General features: G+C 38.7%; 4 protein-coding genes across 6 annotated transcripts; 2 read left to right on the top strand and 2 right to left on the bottom strand.

Annotated features, from left to right (window-relative positions):
- Positions 1-885: 885 nt before the first annotated feature.
- On the top strand, positions 886-1362 carry LOC135632516 (uncharacterized). The gene has a single exon (XM_065141131.1). It carries the CDS (start codon positions 886-888, stop codon positions 1360-1362), a length of 477 nt encoding a protein of 158 aa, XP_064997203.1.
- Positions 1363-5436: 4074 nt separating this feature from the next.
- Positions 5437-6155, bottom strand: LOC103978608 (wound-induced protein 1-like). Its single transcript, XM_009394456.3, has one exon. It carries the CDS (start codon positions 6015-6017, stop codon positions 5583-5585), a length of 435 nt encoding a protein of 144 aa, XP_009392731.2. The 5' UTR covers positions 6018-6155; the 3' UTR covers positions 5437-5582.
- A 3245-nt stretch (positions 6156-9400) lies between these two features.
- LOC135634041 (solute carrier family 40 member 1-like) lies at positions 9401-14933 on the top strand. 3 transcript variants are annotated; one of them, XM_065144169.1, is made up of 9 exons: positions 9401-9822; positions 10113-10263; positions 10363-10559; positions 11527-12009; positions 12753-12924; positions 13356-13493; positions 13702-13812; positions 13913-14044; positions 14179-14315. In XM_065144169.1, the coding sequence occupies exons 1-8, from the start codon at positions 9707-9709 to the stop codon at positions 14039-14041; spliced, it is 1497 nt and encodes a 498-aa protein (XP_065000241.1). In that variant the 5' UTR covers positions 9401-9706; the 3' UTR covers positions 14042-14044; positions 14179-14315. The 3 variants fall into 3 exon arrangements, with proteins under 3 accessions (XP_065000241.1, XP_065000244.1, XP_065000242.1); XM_065144172.1 differs by lacking the exon at positions 14179-14315 and adding an exon at positions 14850-14933 and having other exon boundaries at positions 9567-9822; XM_065144170.1 differs by having other exon boundaries at positions 9567-9822; positions 13913-14180.
- A 310-nt stretch (positions 14934-15243) lies between these two features.
- LOC103978606 (uncharacterized) lies at positions 15244-17915 on the bottom strand. Its single transcript, XM_009394453.3, has 2 exons — positions 16964-17915; positions 15244-15684 (listed from the first exon to the last, which is right to left on the bottom strand). Exons 1-2 carry the CDS (start codon positions 17702-17704, stop codon positions 15487-15489), a joined length of 939 nt encoding a protein of 312 aa, XP_009392728.2. The 5' UTR covers positions 17705-17915; the 3' UTR covers positions 15244-15486.
- Between the last annotated feature and the right edge of the window lie 59 nt (positions 17916-17974).

Below are 17974 nucleotides of genomic sequence, written 5' to 3'. Positions count from 1 at the left end.
AAAAGTGCTATAAATAATGTTCTTTTTCAAATAACTCTATCCAATTAAACTGATTAACTTTAGAACCATTGAATGCAACATTATACTTATAATGTAAGTCTCATCAAGTGTTGGTTGCTTAACTGTGATGATAAAATAAGTGCATGATTATGACAAGTTCGATCTTTGCGGGTCAACTCCTGTATATTTTTTTTAGCTTGTTAAGTACTGCAATAATAATCTCCTCTCTTCTGCATGTCAATCAATCATCAGCCATTTGAGCTCCACATGACTCTCTACTGCAACCCATGTGTTCATCATGTTCCTTCCTCGAGTCCCGCTCGTCTCTGTGTCTCTAATGGTTTGCTCTGCAGAACAACATTTCAGTGCAGCACAAGCATGTATCGTCCCAAGTACTTTATCTTCTTCCACCGGCAACCCTGAGAGTGACAAGAGTGCAGTATGTGGCTTTGGAGGCAGATGCAAGCCACAGCCGTGGGGATACCAAAGGCAGAACTATCCTTGTCAGCTTCACACCCTGTACATCTTCCAGTCATCATCGATCTTTATTTCTTGTTCATCTTGCAGCTCATTTAGGCAATCCAATTCTGCAAGACATCTCACTGCTTTCCATAGTCAGGAGATATATTTCCAAGGAACAATGATCTTACAAATCTACTTACTCCCATTAAATGTCACCAACAATATTGGCATTCCCTCTTATCACCACAATGAATGTGTACTTTCTTGAGGAAGCAGAAACTAAACTACGTATCTTTCATGTGCCACTGTCCTTAGATATACTGCTACAGCTTTCTATGTCGCTTATTCTAATCCATCAACCAGAAACTAGTTTGCATTCAGATCATACCTCTCTCTCTCTCTCTCTCTCTCTCTCTCTAAAAGATGATATCCAGTAGCTCAGAGATCTGCAAGGACTTCATCCAAATGAAGCAGGATGACAAGTTCTACTCGACGCTGATCTCCAGGGAGAGCTCTTCAGCTAATCCTTCCTTGGGAGTGTACTATGGAGATGCTAAAGGAGCTGTGCCTTTCTTGTGGGAGTCTCAGCCTGGAACACCCAAGAACACAATCTCCAACACCACCCTCCCTCCCCTCACGCCACCGCCCTCCTCCTTCCCCAGCCCCAGGCACGATGGCTGCAAGAAGTCCACCAGGACCAGCCTCATCCACACCCTACTGCCCAAGCTCACCTTGAAGGTGTTCCGCAAGCCATCTTCCTCCTCCTCCAAAACTGGTGACGAGGAGTCCCGTTACGGTTCTCCGACCCCGACCTCTTGCTTCAGGGTGCGACATGGAGCGGCAGCTACTGAGCTCAAGGATTCCACTCGCCGGCCATCACGAACAGTTCCTGCTGTCTGAAGGGGATCGGCAACGCTCTCATCTACTGAGATAAAAGAAAACATTGGGTCTCAAATGTTTGATTTCCTTCATGAGTAATGTATAACCTGAAATGCTTGTATTATCGCAATCTAAGCTACGCAAAGAACTATTTCTTTTCCTGTGTCATACATACTCTTCACGCATGCACTCAACGAAAGGCACGTCGGCACATCGCAGACACCATCCAATTCTCTGACCATGTTACCTGTTCTTCTGATACAACAAGCAAGACCTTTAGCTCAGGAAATGATTGATGTCCTCTCTTAGTTGATCCCAAGCCTTCTGGATTCTAATTGAATCTCATTGCAGAGGTGCTGTAAGGATAATAAAAGAGAAAGAAATCTTCTCCAATGGTGATCATTCCATTTCTACTTGAGGATGATGTTTAGATGACTCCAGATTTAACCAAAAGATTTCTTGTTACTGTTGAATTGTCCTTTTAAGTCAGCACTCAAAAGAAAAGAATGTACAGTGATTTGGATACTTGGTGAGATCTAAGGATTAGAAGATTCACTGTAATGGATATAATTGACAACTCTAAAGTTTTTATAATATATTGTGAAGGTCACAACATGCCACCATTAATTGTTGTTATAAACTTATTAATGATGTATATCAATTAAACTAATTAGGATCAATATATATCAATATCAATTCAACCCAAAAACTCAACCATATATCATCATCAGAGTCTCTTAATATTTATGAATGTAAAATTATTCTTTTACTTCTCTTTTTAATATTTCCTAATATCTCCTCCTCATATATGGTTAAATTATCTTTATAACACCCCCAAGTAAGATAGAGAATGACTTGTAAGGATCCGATGAGTATATTATTACTAACTTTAGCTTAAATATTTTGATCAGTAGTTTAGATCAAACGAAATTAATAGGTCAATTAACTCATCAAACTTGGGTCGTGATAATTTTCACTTTATTTATAATGGTAGATGGTATGACAACTTTGTACCTCACTTTAATTACCAAGTTCATCTTAGCTTAATTTTTTTAATTATTCATATCAAAATATTTAATTGTCATTTTGATTCACTCTTTTTTTTTCATGAATCTTGACTCTGATACAAAGTTAAAATTTCATTAAAAATGAATCTGGGTAAAAACAGTGAGGGTTAGCATATATCAATACATCGACTCAGCCCAAAAACTTTGGTTTCTAAATTATACATCAAACTCAATATATATCAGGACTCTCTATTCTTTTAGTCCTCTTTTTAGTCTCTTCTTGTACTAAAATATATTCTTAAAAAAAAGAGAGAATATTTCTGCTGTCAAAAACTAAAAATCATTGCTATTTAAAATCTAAAGTTCATCAAATCTAGTTGGCTGGAGTGAGCACAGTTTGGCATTTTATTGCAGACTTCATCAGGGTTTAGTTTTGTATATCCTGAGGAAACACTTTGTGGAACTTAATTAACCTGTTGTAATTTGAAGGAATTATTACAGATGATGTTGGTGAAGAACATATAGTTGTTAGCAGGGTTGCATCATGTATCCAATAGCATTGAAGAACTGCTGATCACATCATTTCACTCTCCAAGTGCTAAAGTTGAAGTAGACCTAAGAATTGATGAGCCCTGTGTTGCCCTTCTTCATGTCTCTCATCATTATTGTCATGTAGCTTCAAGAAAACTTGCACACTTCTTGATTACTGTCTCACATCAAATCCATGTCAACATTCCTGGTATGGCAGGGCACTTTATTTGTTCTTACTTATATCTGTCAATGATAAGTTCAAGATTATGTCACACTGTTGTTCCTTCTCACTGTTCCAGTTGTGTGCATAGCTTCCAACCCCTATCAATTACTGAACAAGCTGGGTGTTTAGGGAACCCCATCATCAACTGGATAACATCTCTTACAGCATGAGAAAGTCTACAGTGCATCATTAGTACACATATATCACATAATCACATTCTTGATTTCCATAAATTAGATTCCTTTTGTTGTTATAAGGGATTTATATGTCAGATGTTTGAGGCACCAATATATGATTCAGCTTCCTCTTTACTTGTGTCAAACAGAGCTTTTACAATTCTCAAACTAGAGATCCTCCATGTACAAAGTTGTAAAAGACCTCCACAACATTTGTTCTTGTATTTTTTTTTTCAAAAATAACTTTAAAAATAAAAAAATAGACTTATATACGGAATGCCGATTTTATAATAACGATAAAGCGAGACCGTTGATCAACTTTTCCAAATATAAAGATAAAAAGTATATGTATGAACCTTTCTAGATTTTGCATTGGCGACGACCTTGTGTATTAGATCTATCTGTCTTTTAATAAGATTTATGTTAATTTTATTTTTATTAAAAGATAAATATTATATTTCTATAGTTTATTGCACAACAGCTTCAAAAACTGAGGTGGAGAAAGTATAGCCTAAATAACTACAGCATCAGTCCAGCTTCTGTGTATTATCCAATGTGGGATGTTACTATAAGAACAATTACATATCTGCCTTTTCATAAATTCATCTTTGGTTCTATAAAAGATATGGTCACATATTTCTGTCAATCTGTCATACACTGGTAGTGCATTGAAGTTACAGCATTCAAATGTTTCATGAATTTACCACATTAAAAAGATCATGATTCTTAGTGTTTGCTATGTTTTGGTGCAGATGAAACATGATAAACCTTTGGATTAGACCACTGCATACTTTGGTGAAAGAGTCATCAAGAATTCTGGAAAAGATGACTCCAGAGAGTTGCTGACAGAGGTGGTCATCTGCTACAACTAGTTCATCTCCAAGTCCTAAAGTTGTCACCTTTGATCTTTCATGGAAAAGCTACACCCTACATCTTCTAGATTTCCAATTATATGATTCACAAGCTGGCACTATAACCCCATTTTCATTCACTCTCTGTAAAAATATTGAATGCTTTTTGACCTGATGGTGTATGCTATGCCATTTGAGAAGCATTTTAATTACCTTAGGAGTTCCACAGTCTTTAATGCAGCATTTTACTCTGTTTCTGCTGTCACTCCTACTTCCCATTCTGGTCCACTGATGACAGGTCGATTAATTTCAATCAGAAATGCTTGTTGTATGTTGCATCAGATCCAGTTGTTTTCCTTTGCATTGTTTGACTGGGAGTCACAAGAATGGCCCACAGGTCTCTTCAACATGCCAAAATCATCTGTTAAAAGAGGCATACACTGATGAAGAAGACAACAACATCCTTACTTTTAAGATAGGCATGAGCTTGAAATGCTACCTTCCTCTTCCGGGTAGCTTCATGCACCAGTTGTTCGCAACCCCAGTCTCACCTGATAGATAGAAGATTACAATGTGAGTTCTCATGTAAACAAACACATGCACAATGATTCAATTAAGTGATCAATCGATCGATCACCTGGATGATCTGTTTATTGGATCAACATGATGTACATCTGCCCTGAGGGATGAAGACACATCAAAGGCCAGTGTTCTGAAAGCAACATTTACAGCACATATTTGCTTGATAGGTTGCTGTCATAGCCCTGACCACAAGTTTCTTCTTCTTCGATAGGTGAAACTTTAGGGTAAGGTGCAAGCTGAAGGGCCCTTCTCAGGACATAGTGATGAGCATTTGGTAGGCCTCCTCCTCCTCCTCCTCCTCCTCCTTCTTGCTCATAAATGTTGCTGAAACGTAGGACTCCAGTACTGGCACAAGCTGAGCAACAGCTGGTGATGCCCATAGGTATCATAAAGAACAATGCATCGATACCTGTTGCTGAAAAGATTCTTTGGGCTGCCAAACGCTTCTGCTGGAGACTACAGTGCAGATGCATGATTAGGCAGATTATAATTGGCATTCTTGTTGGATCAAACAACAGATTTCTCATCCAGCTTACCTAGTAAATGAAATCACAAGATTGATATAGGGATAATCTTGATATAAATGAAATCACAAAGGCTTCCAAACTTTATATTGCACTGCATCTGCTGATTTCTTGTTTGTTCGTCATCAAAATCTTTTTTTCCTTTACTCATTCAGCTGGATAATCTCGATATAGTCTGGAAAGAGAGATGATAAACATGTATTGAGTGCAAAACCAGACTCTGTTCATATATTATTTACTATATTACATGTAAAGCAAGTCCAGTACACTCAGATCGGCCCTTATAGAGTTGTCCTCCATGTCCGTCAGGAACGAGCCGAGGACCATGTTAGTGTGCTCGTGCCATGCTAAACGGCGAGGACAAGCCCGGGGAGAGACCGGCCGCCCTGCGCTGGAGCCCTGCTCTGCCATAAGGTGCCGCCATCGCCGGAGACCGTGGAGGTGCAGCCGCCGCCACACTCGCGCACGGTGACGGACGTGTTGAAGTACTCCCTGAACCGGGTGATCACGCCGCCGTCGACGGCCCAGGCGTGGACCCAGTAGGCGTGCTTCCCCTCCCACCCCTCCGCCACCACCCAGCCCCCGATCGCCGTCACCGCCCGCGGCCTGAAGCGGAAGTCTCCGTGCCCCGCTTCCCCGGTCAGCAGCCGCCTCATGTACTGGCACCGCCGGGGGCCGTGGAACCACCACTCCACGTCCTCCGCCATCAATGCCGCCACGGCCTTCATGTCTCCCCTCGCCAGTGAGTCGTACAAGGACTCCACCAACCCCTTGGTTGCCATGCAACGAGACCAGCAAAGCTGTAAGAGAGACGAAGACTACGTGTAGTGTGTCGTAAGCGTCTTCCTGCAATGTGAGAGGGGAGGTATATATAGAGAGAGAGGAGAGGAGAAAGCCAGTGAAAGGGATCTTGATATGCTGGAACGAAGACCGAGAACTTTGGATCCGTGGCATGGTTGGTGCCAGAAGGACCAAATAAAATGTGGTCACGCAAGCAGGATGTGACCGACGAGCTTTATCCATTTGTTTAGGCTAAGCGAAGAGCTTGTGGGGAGTGCATCAATGGAGGGAGGTGTGATCTGGGAATGGAGGTTTTGAGACCACAATCTCACCCATAAAAAGGTCATGGATGTTGAAGGTTTGGTCTGGTCATTATATATATAAATAAACTATTTTTTACTTATATAAATATTTATAATTAATATTTCATGTTAGTCGGTTTACCTCTTTTCAAATTGTGCAAGCTAGCAAATTTACTTTCTAACAAGTTTTGTTCCTCCTTTGTCATTGTCAAAAGAAGGGAAGATCCTTTGCATCAATTTTCAAATTATGACAAAAGTAAATAGTATAAATAAAAATTCAAGTCATGAATGCCAAAATAATTATTTTATCATGAATATTTCATCGTTACATCCATCATTATCACGAGTTAAAGTGTTGCATGCATAATACCAAATCATCCTGTATATAAATTATAAAATCATCATTACATACATGATTCCAAATCATCATTCTAGAGTATTATTTTAGAAAATGATAATTATCGATTTTCACATTATTTCAAAAGTCAATTTTTATTATGAAGAATATCAAAAAGAACTTGATGATGAGATATACTTCATAAATTCAAAGATTAATAATAAAATATTGATATGATCATATATATATATATGGATTCAAAACATCATCAAATATAATTTTTACTTAAAAGTTTTAAATCTCATTCGATATATTTTTAAAGGTACAAGTTAAATTTGCTGATAAAAACTTTAACAAATAATCGTGAGATTTTGGACCAATCTCACCTTCATCGCTTATTCTTTGAAAAAAAATTATAAATACTAATTTAATTGATAAAATATTTGATGATTCATCGTAAAGTATTGAGCTCGAATCTCATATTCGTCTCTTACCTTTCATAATATAAATAAATAAATAAATAAATAAATAAATATATATATATATATATATATATATATATATATATATATATATATAATCGATATAAGAACTAAGTAATTTGACACTTCTTATTACCTATATTCATAAAAGATAAAATCAAATTCTTTACTGCACAAGAGTAATCTATAGGTTTGCTTGAGATATTAAAAGAATAATTTAGAGAATTCATAACAAATATAATAAAATAATCGACATAAGAATCATAAAATTAAATTATGAGATGCTTTGAAGCAAAGCCTTAGGGAGAACATTTATGATGTTTAAATGTGGGGAATTCTTCATCATGGTAGATTGGAATTAAAAGTAGTTCGAACCTATCAAACATTGATAGGTTTATTTGTCATGTAATGGGGATGGCTTCCTACCATCACTTTTTCTCCCTTCGAGTGTGACAACCATTGAGTTCATGCATCATCTCAAACTCCATCGAAGGTGGAGATTGTAGCGTTGATGGGGCATCATATCATAACCCACACACAGCTGTGAATAGTTTCAGCTATCCTCCTTGTCATCTGCATGCATACTTAGGTCCCATCTTTGTCACAGCACACTTCTCTTGATGATTGGAATGAGCTACTGAGTTGGAGCTCATAAACATCTCCCAATTATTGCCTCATGACGGATGATGAAGAAGCACCCTCTTCTCTCTCTCTCTCTCTCTCTCTCTCTCTCTCTCTTCCCCCATGCCTTATGATTGAGTCGGCATCTGCTGTCTTCTGAATCGACACGACGAGATGTGGATCATGATATCAATTCTACTCAATTATTTATGTGCACGCATGGATTCGGTACTTGGCCAGCTCATGATGTTGTCCATCCTTCGTGTGCCGACATCTGAATATAAGGCAATGGAATGCTTACTTATTCTATTTTTAATTTTCGATATCATCTTTTCTTAAATTAATATATATATATATATATTTATTAGATTATATAATTTTATTTTTATTAAATAAAAAATATTATAGATTTGATTTGATTTTGATTATAATTATCAGTCGAGATAGAGTTTCAGATACAAATATAGTGTCTTATAGAACGATATCCTTTAGATCCAACGATGATGATAATTTTACAGATAAAATAAAAATTTTCAGAATGAAATAAAAGAATACACGATGTCGATCTTAATATATTATTATTTAATTTTAATTCTGATATTAAAATTTTTTTTACATAGTAATAGAAAGATGATTAAGAGTTTTATGTTTACACATCACAAACAAGAAGAATCTTCTAACGATTTTAAAGAGTTCAATAATAAGTTTTAGTGAGATAGACGAATCGAAAATAAAATTTAGATAAATTGAATCGACAAATATGGGGCCGAATAATATTATTTACATAATATTTTGATTTCCACCATGTGCTTCAATGTAGTTTTCATCATTGCCCCAAGATCCTACCGGCCTTTTGAACAGATCTCACATGGGTCCCATCTGTAGGTAACTGAGAAGGAGAATCTTGAACGGCGAGGTAAACTATAGAGGTGGTAAGTCAACCAACCTTTCTTGCACAGGTAAATTCTGGTCACCGATGGTGAGAATAAGCACGCTAAGCCTGGATGCAAGGATCTTTACGTTCTCGCTTGCGAGCGGTAAGATGACCGGACGAGGTTCGGACTTCCAATCCTCTTCTGTTGGGCTGAGAGTTACACCCAACCCAACCCAGCCCAAATTACGTAATTAGCCCACATATGTTTACCCGTTTACAGATTCACCTAGATCGTACCTCCCTTGTGATTGGATGCTCGGTGCAGAGCTGGTGGGTCCGAATAGTGACTGGAACTGGTCAGCGAAAGTATTGCTCTCTGCAACGTCACCCTCGAAATCCCACATACACATACATAAGTAGTAATTATGGTGAATTAAAATCAATTAATTCCCTTCAGATCACGTCTTAATTAATCAGTAATTTATAAGAATATATGTGCAGCTTTGCTAAATAAACTAACCTCATTTACTCGAGATAAACTTTAATATGCAATAATAATGTCAAATAGCTAAAATTAAATCATTGACCGCTTCCAAATCTTTTTGTTTTCTAGATAATCTAAGATAGATCACAGATCTAACTGCGTAAAATCTTTGCAGGTCAAACCTCTCACATGATGATGACAATAGTAAGACATGAACATATATGATGTAGAAAACGACAACAGGTTTCACTGTTTTTATATTCTTTGGCGGCGAAGGCTTCGTCAGATCCGACAAATCATCACCAAATGTTGTTCTCTCATATGTTAGAAGAAGATACCAAGTTATCTATTGATCGCAGTGAGGTTGTATACAAGTAGTTTCCTTAGATCTTTTGCATGCACCAAATCCACCTGCTACCCAAACAGGCAGGCAGTCTTCTCAGATGTCCCTTTGGTTTTCCTTGATGTCTTGTGCTTTCTTCAGTATTTGAGGCATCGGTCATACGCAAGAGAGGCAGCAGTCCATGAAAGGTCTCATCTAACAAGTCCAAGCACAAGGAAGTTGAGCGTTGAAGGAAGAGGAGAGGTGGCATGGAAGGCAACATGAGGGAGGCTTTGCTGCCGGGGTCTTCGCAGCAGCCTCTTTATCCATCATCACTCATCGGGCGGATGTATGCTGGCCATTTTCTTGCAAGATGGGGTGCCAGGTAATATGACTACCACCTGCTCTTGTGATGTATGAAGTCTCTCTGGCGCACCTCAGCTGTTTGATGAAAGGTTCTCCCCTGCATAATGAAATTGGACAGCATGTAATAGTCGAATTTGCTTCGGATTTATGCCAAGCAACAATAAGTTGCAGCCGATTAAGTTGAATTGTTGCGCACAAAACATTTATCTTCGTTTTCCTTCTTAAGAGAAGCCCCCGCTTTTTCCTTGTTGCTGTAGTCTCTCTGATTCCTTTCACTGAAAGGTATTATTGGCTTCCAAATGGTTGCAGAATGTGGGAATTCTCGGTGGGATTGTACATGATAAACATTTGGCCAGATTCTTTGCTCTTCACTGCTCTTTATGGTGTGATTGAATCTGCCTCTACAGCATTATTTGGTTCCATAGTTGGAACATTGGTAGACAAGTTGACCTACTTACAGGTGATTAGGCTTTCCTGGTTTTTGATCCTAATTTTCCAAGAAGATGTTGGTTTATATAGATTTGTAAGATGACTCGATCACTGCCTATTCATTTGACAGGTTCTTCGGCTATGGTTGCTGACCCAAAATCTGTCTTTTGTGGTTGCTGGATGCTCGGTGACTGTGCTACTAGTCTACAATGGTTTGATGTCCACCGCATTTGTTAACTTCATGCTACTAGTTGTTGTGGTTAACATTTCTGGAGCTGTTGGGAAACTCTCAACTCTTGCTGGTACCATATTGATTGAAAGAGAATGGTATGGGTTTTGTATAACTTATCATTTAGTATGATGCACATTTGTATCATGCTGGTCCTTGAACACTTTATTCTTTGCTAATCTTAATAAAATGTATGGAACCTCCTCTTGTGGCTTCTCTGTGTTTGCATTGCAATCTTTACGTTCCTCCAAGTCCATAATGCAGCTGTTCATGAATGAAAGACAAAGATATGTATAATAGTTCCAGGGGAGAATTTCACCAATGCTGGTTGTATATGTGCAGTCTTTGATTTCTATTTATTGCTTCCTATATGCCTTTTTGGATTACTGGTTACTACTTGCTGCTTTCCATACTATTCTCTGACCTACAAATTCTCTTGTCTGTGCCAATAGGGTTGTGAAAAGCGTGAATAAAAGATAATAGAGGTTGCTAGTAAATTATGTGAAAGCAGTGTTTAAGTGCATACTAAGTTTCATACTCATCAGTTTCAACAAAACACTAAATTCGAAGGTTTTTGATGGAAGAATGCTTTCAAATAGGGAATCTGTATTCATCTCTTTTTGGTTTTTCATATTTTCTTGATCTTGAAGTGCAATTTATATATTTCACGCTTAGTGCTATCTTAATCATCATAACTCTTGACAAGTAAACTTTGGATATTTTTCCATGACAGTTTTCTACTACAGTCGGTCCTTTTTAGTGAACTTCAACATTTATCTGAAAAATATTGCATTAGATGACTTTAGGCATTGTATCACAGTATCAGGGCACAAATCTTGTGGTTCTTATTCTTATTACTTTCTCTTCCATCATATTCAAGCTGTTTAAACTAGAGATCAGTTTTAGGCATTAGCAGTCTTACTCATATTCCTTTGTTCTTTATTCATCAAGCATGTTGTCGGATTCATATCAAGGCTTAAGGGGTTCCTGTCAAATTACCCCACTAGAACATGAATAGTATGCCCATGATATCTCTTACTAACTTCATTTTGTTTCTAAATACAGGGTGGTAGTAATTTCTACTGGGCAACAGCCGGAGGTCCTGACAAAGATGAACTCAGTCATTCGAAGGATTGATCTAATCTGTAAACTACTTGCACCTGTTTTCAGTGGCTTCATTATTAGCTTTATATCACTCGAAGCCTCAGCAGTGATTTTGGCTCTGTGGAATACACTCTCGGTTTGGCTACAGTATTGGTTGCTAACATCTGTATACAATGGTATTCCTGCTCTTGGTGAAAGTAGTCAAAGGAGAAATGCAAAAGTCATTCCAACTGATTGTTTAGCTAGCTCATCAATTATTGAGGAGAATGAAAACTGCATTTGTCCTGAAGAAAGGAGTACGGTGACAGAAGAATCCGATCAGAAGATCACTGTAGCTGAAAGGCTCTCAGTAATTCCTTGCTTTGATGCCTGGGTTATATATTCCAGGCAGGAAGTGGTTCTCCCAGGAGTTGCTCTGGCTTTATTGTATTTTACAGTCCTAAGGTGACTGCCTCGTGGAATTTCCACCTCTTTGTAGATAGAAAATTCTTGTGAATGCATACATGTTTTGTTGATTGCTCCAATCTTTGTTTATTGAGCTTTTTTGAGGAGCAGTTTGATTTTATTGGAAAGAGTGTCTCTTTGCAGGGTAAACTTGAACTAATCAGCAAGATAATTGAACAAATAGTTAACAAAGAAAGGTTTCTAGGGATGATTAATATGCTGACTGGACATCTCATTACAAGACAATGTTATATTAAAGCACAAGTGACCTTCTTTCTGCTCCATAAACTAACTTGAGGTTAGCTGGTAGCTCATGTTGAAATCTTGGGATCATGTTTGGTTACATAGTTATGAAATTCTTGAGTATAATTATTTTGTTATAACAATATATTGGTTAATAAATACTAGATATGCCATTTTGAACTTATTCATTGACCACTGTTTTCTTTGCCAATGCCTACCATAACCAACTTTCCCCGTACAACCAATGGACCTAAGCTTCCAAAAGTTTTGTTCTCATGTCATTTTTCACTTTCTTTACTCTTTTGTTTAGGCTCCAAAATGATCAGTTTGTTGCCTCCTAGTTATTTATTAATGTAAAACACATAAGACATTTGTCTCATATGTAATGATCATTATTACCAATCACTTCAATTTTCTGTTCTTACTTGTTTATCATGAAATATACTGTTGATTTTGTTAAGTGAAGCTGCTTAAGCCATGCCATTGTCTATTCTTCACAGCTTTGGAACATTAATGACAGCTACTTTGGAGTGGAAAGGTATACCTGCATATGTGATCGGCTTAGCACGTGGTATAAGTGCTATTGTAGGAATAGCAGCTACAGTAGTATACCCAATTGTACATTCACATATATCAACACTGCGAACTGGATTATGGTCAATTTGGACTCAGGTATCACTTCCCTCTTCGGTACTAATTGTATGGAAAAATATATTAGATCGACCGTTCATATGTATGTTAAAGGCCATGAATCCATAACTGACATTTTTCTTTCCTGTCCTAATTAATGTGCTGTTGTTGTGGTCTAGTAGATTTGGTAATTCATAACTTGATTTGCATAGCTGAAAGTTAATTGTGTATTTTCATTTGAAATCTATTACATACCTTAGTTTTTCAAGAAACATTTTTTTTATTATCTGAAAACTCAAGTACAACCTGTGCTTATTGAATCAGGACACAAAAGAGAAACTAAAGGATTTAGCCATTAGCCTTTCCAAATACAAGAATATCGGGACTGACTTGCAAAATTTGTTAACCAGTGTGCACTATATATTGAGATAATTTAACTAACTGTGAGTCATTGTTTTGGTTATATGCTCCAGTGGTGCTTCTTGCTGGTATGTGTTGCTTCTGTTTGGATGCATAACAGCATAACTTCAGCTTGGATGCTAATGGGTGGAGTTGCAGCATCACGGCTTGGACTGTGGATGTTTGATCTTGCTGTTATGCAGCAAATGCAGGTAGAAGTCATTTCAGATGCGTATCATTTCATATGTGATCTTAATCCTCGAGGTATTAGTAAGTGCATCATTGGAGACATTACGTGCCAAGGCTGGCAAGAGATATATTTCAGTGAATCTGGTTCTGTCATACTTCATGAAGGCTTCAATGATGTTCCTTCTGATTAGTAACATACAATAACCTGTCTGTGACTCCTTTATGAAACAGGATCAAGTTCCTGAATCTGATCGATGCATCGTGGGAGGGGTCCAAAATTCATTACAGTCTATGTTAGACTTGCTGACTTTTGTGATGGGGATAGTCATTTCAGATCCAAAGGTACCTCATCTCTAATTTGTACCGAACACAGCTTTCCTTCATAAGAATAACTACTTGTAAGGGGCACTGCCTTCTTAATAGTTTAATTCTGTCTCAACAGGATTTTGGTCAATTGGTGCTCTTGTCATTCTTGTTAGTATCATCAGCTGCTGCGCTGTATACAATCCATGTATATCGCGTCCGAAAACACCTTTTTCACTTTGACAAGCTGTTAGCAAAGATCTACTGACAGGTAAAGCTATTTATATGCCTGATCTTCTTGGCTTCATAGGATATCGTTGTCACATATTTGCTCAGTGCGTTTATAAATTATAACCCTTGTTGAGAAAGGAAGAATAACTGCTAATTCTTGCTGGATGATCACAGAGTCTGAGTTCAAGCATACTTTAGCTGGGTGGCTAAGGTGACAAAAAAAAAGGGTCATTTCACTTTATAGAATAAGAGCAAGCAAAGTGTTGTAGTGAAGTGCATTTGGCTTGTTGAATCCTGGTTCATAGTCATCTGTATCATAATTAATGTGATTTCGCTGATCTTAACTGAGGAAGGTTTCTGTTTCCTTCCTAGACACCTTTCTATGTTGAAATTTAGTGCTACACTCTGTGATTGTCATTGTAATCAATTGCTTTGAGGGAGTGTGTGGGAATTGCATGTTATCTTTTGTCTATAAGTTTTAATCCTGTTCATGATTGGATTACAAAGAGAAGCTATCAAAAATTTTATAGCGCCATTGTTCCGATTTAATGACCATGTGACAGCATTTTCATGTAATAGTTAGCAGTTCTATGATCTTTTTGATTATTTTCAGATGATAATACTTTTGTGATCATTTTAATTATAGTCATCATTGGTCGCTATCGTGCAGATGATAGGTTTCATGTTCGAATTATGTAATAATGTCTTGTATACAGTTTAATATATACCAAAAAGAACTTTTCACAGGTCTCTTTTACACATGAACATTTAAATGCTTACCTTTACTCTTTATGTTCCAATATACTTGTAGCTAAAGGCATCATTTGTTGTTGGCTTTTGTGCAGCCCTGTTTTACTGTTGTCATGTTGGATTCTATAATCCACCATGACAACCAAAAACATTGTGCCATAACAAAGTCCATAACCCAGAGAAACAAGAAGTCAATAGAGCAAAGCAATCCAAAAGATGATACCCTTCATAGCTTGAGAATACTACAAGCCTACAATTGATGAACCACCATTTACATCCCTTGAAAAGAGAGTAACATCATCTCTTGGATCACCAAACAAGATCATCAGTTGGATCTGAGACTATAATTGCTACCATGTCTGGCCAATAAATTTGAGTCCCTCTTATTTGGCACAAGTCCAATGATTGCATATCAGTTACATGATAGAATGATAATCTATGTCAACTTGGCCTCCAAGCATCATTAGCATTCATTTTAACAAGAAGAAAATTTCACAGATAATTTTTAATATAAGTAAATATCAAGTCCACATTGACAACAACAGCCACAGCAGCATGCATTATAGATGCTTGCTTTTAGCAGGCAACAAGGCAGATTTCTGTATAAGACTTAGAACTAATTGAAAGGGGGGGTGGGGGGAAGACTATGAGATATCCTGGTGCCAAGGTAGGTTTCTGTATAATATTTAGAACTACCCGAAAGGGGGAAAAAATTTTCTTTATGACAGATGGTCACTTTTCATCATTCAGCTTTTGAAATAATGACTTGGTTGCTTCATAAGTAGACCAGCAAATGGCCGCTGCTGGTGCATGAAATAGTATTCTAGGTTTCCAGCCCCTAATCAGGCCAGTATACCCATCTCGCCTTATTATAGCCCGTATAACCTCACTTGTAGAGCTGCTTGAAAATCTATCGCAACCGCAAACACCCTGCTCGAGAAATAAAAAAAAGAGCCAACTTCGACTTCAAATAGCAGAAAAAAGCTGAATATGCAAATGTACTATCCAATAACTAAAAATAAATCATAGAGAACCTAATAATATAAATAGTGTGGCAGAATGAGTCAAATGAAACTGAGGAATTGAAAGAAGTCAAAAGGGGAAGAAAGCCAGAAAAACAGCATTAAAAAAATCCTGACAATATAATCTTTTTTCATAAACGAGCAAATGGAAGACATATATCATATCACAAAGATGACACATATCACTAACTACAAACCCAAAACAAAGTAACACCAATTTTCCTTTTGCCACAAGTGTAGCTTCCTGTAGTAGTGATTCTTTCGATATCTTAGTACTCTAGTTACCAGTAATACTCTTTATCCTTTAGGAGCTATAGAGCTTATCCTATTATGCAGAACAACAAACCTACCTAGTTTCCGAGACTGGGAGATTATCTTGGAAAGCAAGCTTGGTGAAGAAGGATGATACCACAGCTCAAATTAGGTAAGTAAAAGGAACCCATAACTCAGAATTGTGATGATACCACATTAAAATTCTGTTCATAAAAATTCAATTCTTGCTCAACCTTTTTGCTGGTCTATTTTCAGAGATTTCTGCAAAAGCATATTTTCTTTGAGGCTGAGCATAAGAATCTAGTCATTGTCTTGGCTTCCATCTGTCAAAAGATCCATGTGAAAAGGATGCACTCACATATGGACTCAGTGCTCTAAAGGAATCTTACACTGAGCTACTGTGCAACAGTTAATTCTACATAATCTATTTCCTTAAGGCAAATGTAAAATAATTTGAAAATCATAATCATAGACTTTCATGAGCCATCAATATGTTCCATAACTTTCAAAGGCCATAATCATAAGCAAAGACTTTGAAAAGCCATGAAGAATAAATGCCTCCTTCTAGTGGCTGTCTCCACAGGGAATCTTAACTTTCATAATAATGATTAAATCTACTGATTTGAAGCTATAGTGTGCCCATATGGTTTCCAAATCATTCTAGTCCTTATTTGTACAAATCTGATGCATCAGGTGACAATTTTGCAGCTTTGTTCAAGGTACTAACAGCAACACACAACAAGACAAATAGCTGTGTTCACAAAATCAAACGCCTCGGTGTTGGCACACAAAATACTCCATAGATTCAGCACAACTTCATTGAACCAATATTATGGATGAGAGCTGCTTATAATAAGAGCATAAAGATTCTTCCTTTGAGCTACTGGTTGTATATATTGGCTTGGAGTATTTACCTGACACTGTAGCTGTGTCTTGACCACATCGAGCGGTGTGGTGACAGCCGCCGCCAAGGCACCCGCAGCAGCGCCAGCAGTGGCATGCACGACTAGTCGCTCGTCGCTTGCAATCTCCGGCGAAATCTCCCTCATCCCCCTCTTTGCCGCCTCATATGTCGCAAAGTGCACCGCGGTGTAGGGGGCGTTCATCACCACGGTAGTCTTGTACGAAGCGAAGAACGCCCTAAAACCCTCTTCCCTCAGAACCCTGGCGACGCAGTCCATAACCCCTCTGTATGGACTACCCTTCAGCTGCAGCCGTTGCTTCACGGTGTCCATCGGCGTGAACACGGCGTCGCTGACGACCGTAGCAAGCACCCCGGAGGCAGCGTGGACGACCGGATTGTTGGGGTTTCCCCTGGCGAGAGACTCCTTGGAGAGCTCATATACGGAGAAGTAGACGGCGTGGGCGGGGCCGGCGCCGAGGCTCATGGCGCCGAGGCCGCGGTAGAGGCCGAAGGTGCCCTCGAGGCTGAGGACGGCGCGGAGAGCCTGGCGCATGCCGAGCGGCGACCCCGCCTGCATCCGGGTCTTGAGGGTGTCAACGGGAAACATGGCGGTGTGCTCGACGAGGCCGGCGACGGATCCGGCGACCATAAACTGCCAGAAGCGGAGGCCGTCGTGCTGTGCGACGCTGAGGTCGCCGGCGGAGGGGAAGAGCTCCGGCCGGCGGAACTTGGCGGGGGCTTCGGTGGCCATGGAGGGGGCAAAGATCGAACTTTGATGGAGAGAAGAGGAAATCAAGATCGAAGAGGCGTGCACCCGTGCAATACTTCAGAGAAGAGGGAGAGTGTAGGCGTCACATCGGATCGAAATCAAGTGGGGGAATCATCGGGAGCGAGGAAGAGATACTGATCATAGCGTTGGTGTTCGCTTCGGTCGATATTGGGGTTTCGATTCGTTCTGTCGTCTGCTGTCTCCGTCGCTTTGTTTCGTGTTTCCATTTCCGTTTTTGTTTCCGTTATAAGT

The sequence above is a fragment of the Musa acuminata genome, chromosome BXJ3-3 (assembly GCF_036884655.1).
Source record: "Musa acuminata AAA Group cultivar baxijiao chromosome BXJ3-3, Cavendish_Baxijiao_AAA, whole genome shotgun sequence".
In the NCBI taxonomy this organism is placed as follows: Eukaryota; Viridiplantae; Streptophyta; class Magnoliopsida; order Zingiberales; family Musaceae; genus Musa; species Musa acuminata.
Note: the sequence above shows the minus strand (reverse complement) of the source record. Positions and strands in the feature narration are given on the sequence as shown.

Bases quoted from the DNA above. Each gene is read 5' to 3' on its own strand.
- LOC103978606 (XM_009394453.3), bottom strand. From the start codon at position 17,704: ATGGCCACCGAAGCCCCCGCCAAGTTCCGCCGGCCGGAGCTCTTCCCC. The intron at 15,685-16,963 runs GTAAATACTCCA...TTTCTCGAGCAG, and splicing joins AGACACAGCTACAGTGTCAG to GGTGTTTGCGGTTGCGATAG.
- LOC135634041 (XM_065144172.1), top strand. From the start codon at position 9,707: ATGGAAGGCAACATGAGGGAGGCTTTGCTGCCGGGGTCTTCGCAGCAG. The intron at 9,823-10,112 runs GTAATATGACTA...AAATGGTTGCAG, and splicing joins CTTGCAAGATGGGGTGCCAG to AATGTGGGAATTCTCGGTGG. The intron at 13,813-13,912 runs GTACCTCATCTC...CTGTCTCAACAG, and splicing joins TAGTCATTTCAGATCCAAAG to GATTTTGGTCAATTGGTGCT.
- LOC135632516 (XM_065141131.1), top strand. From the start codon at position 886: ATGATATCCAGTAGCTCAGAGATCTGCAAGGACTTCATCCAAATGAAG.
- LOC103978608 (XM_009394456.3), bottom strand. From the start codon at position 6,017: ATGGCAACCAAGGGGTTGGTGGAGTCCTTGTACGACTCACTGGCGAGG.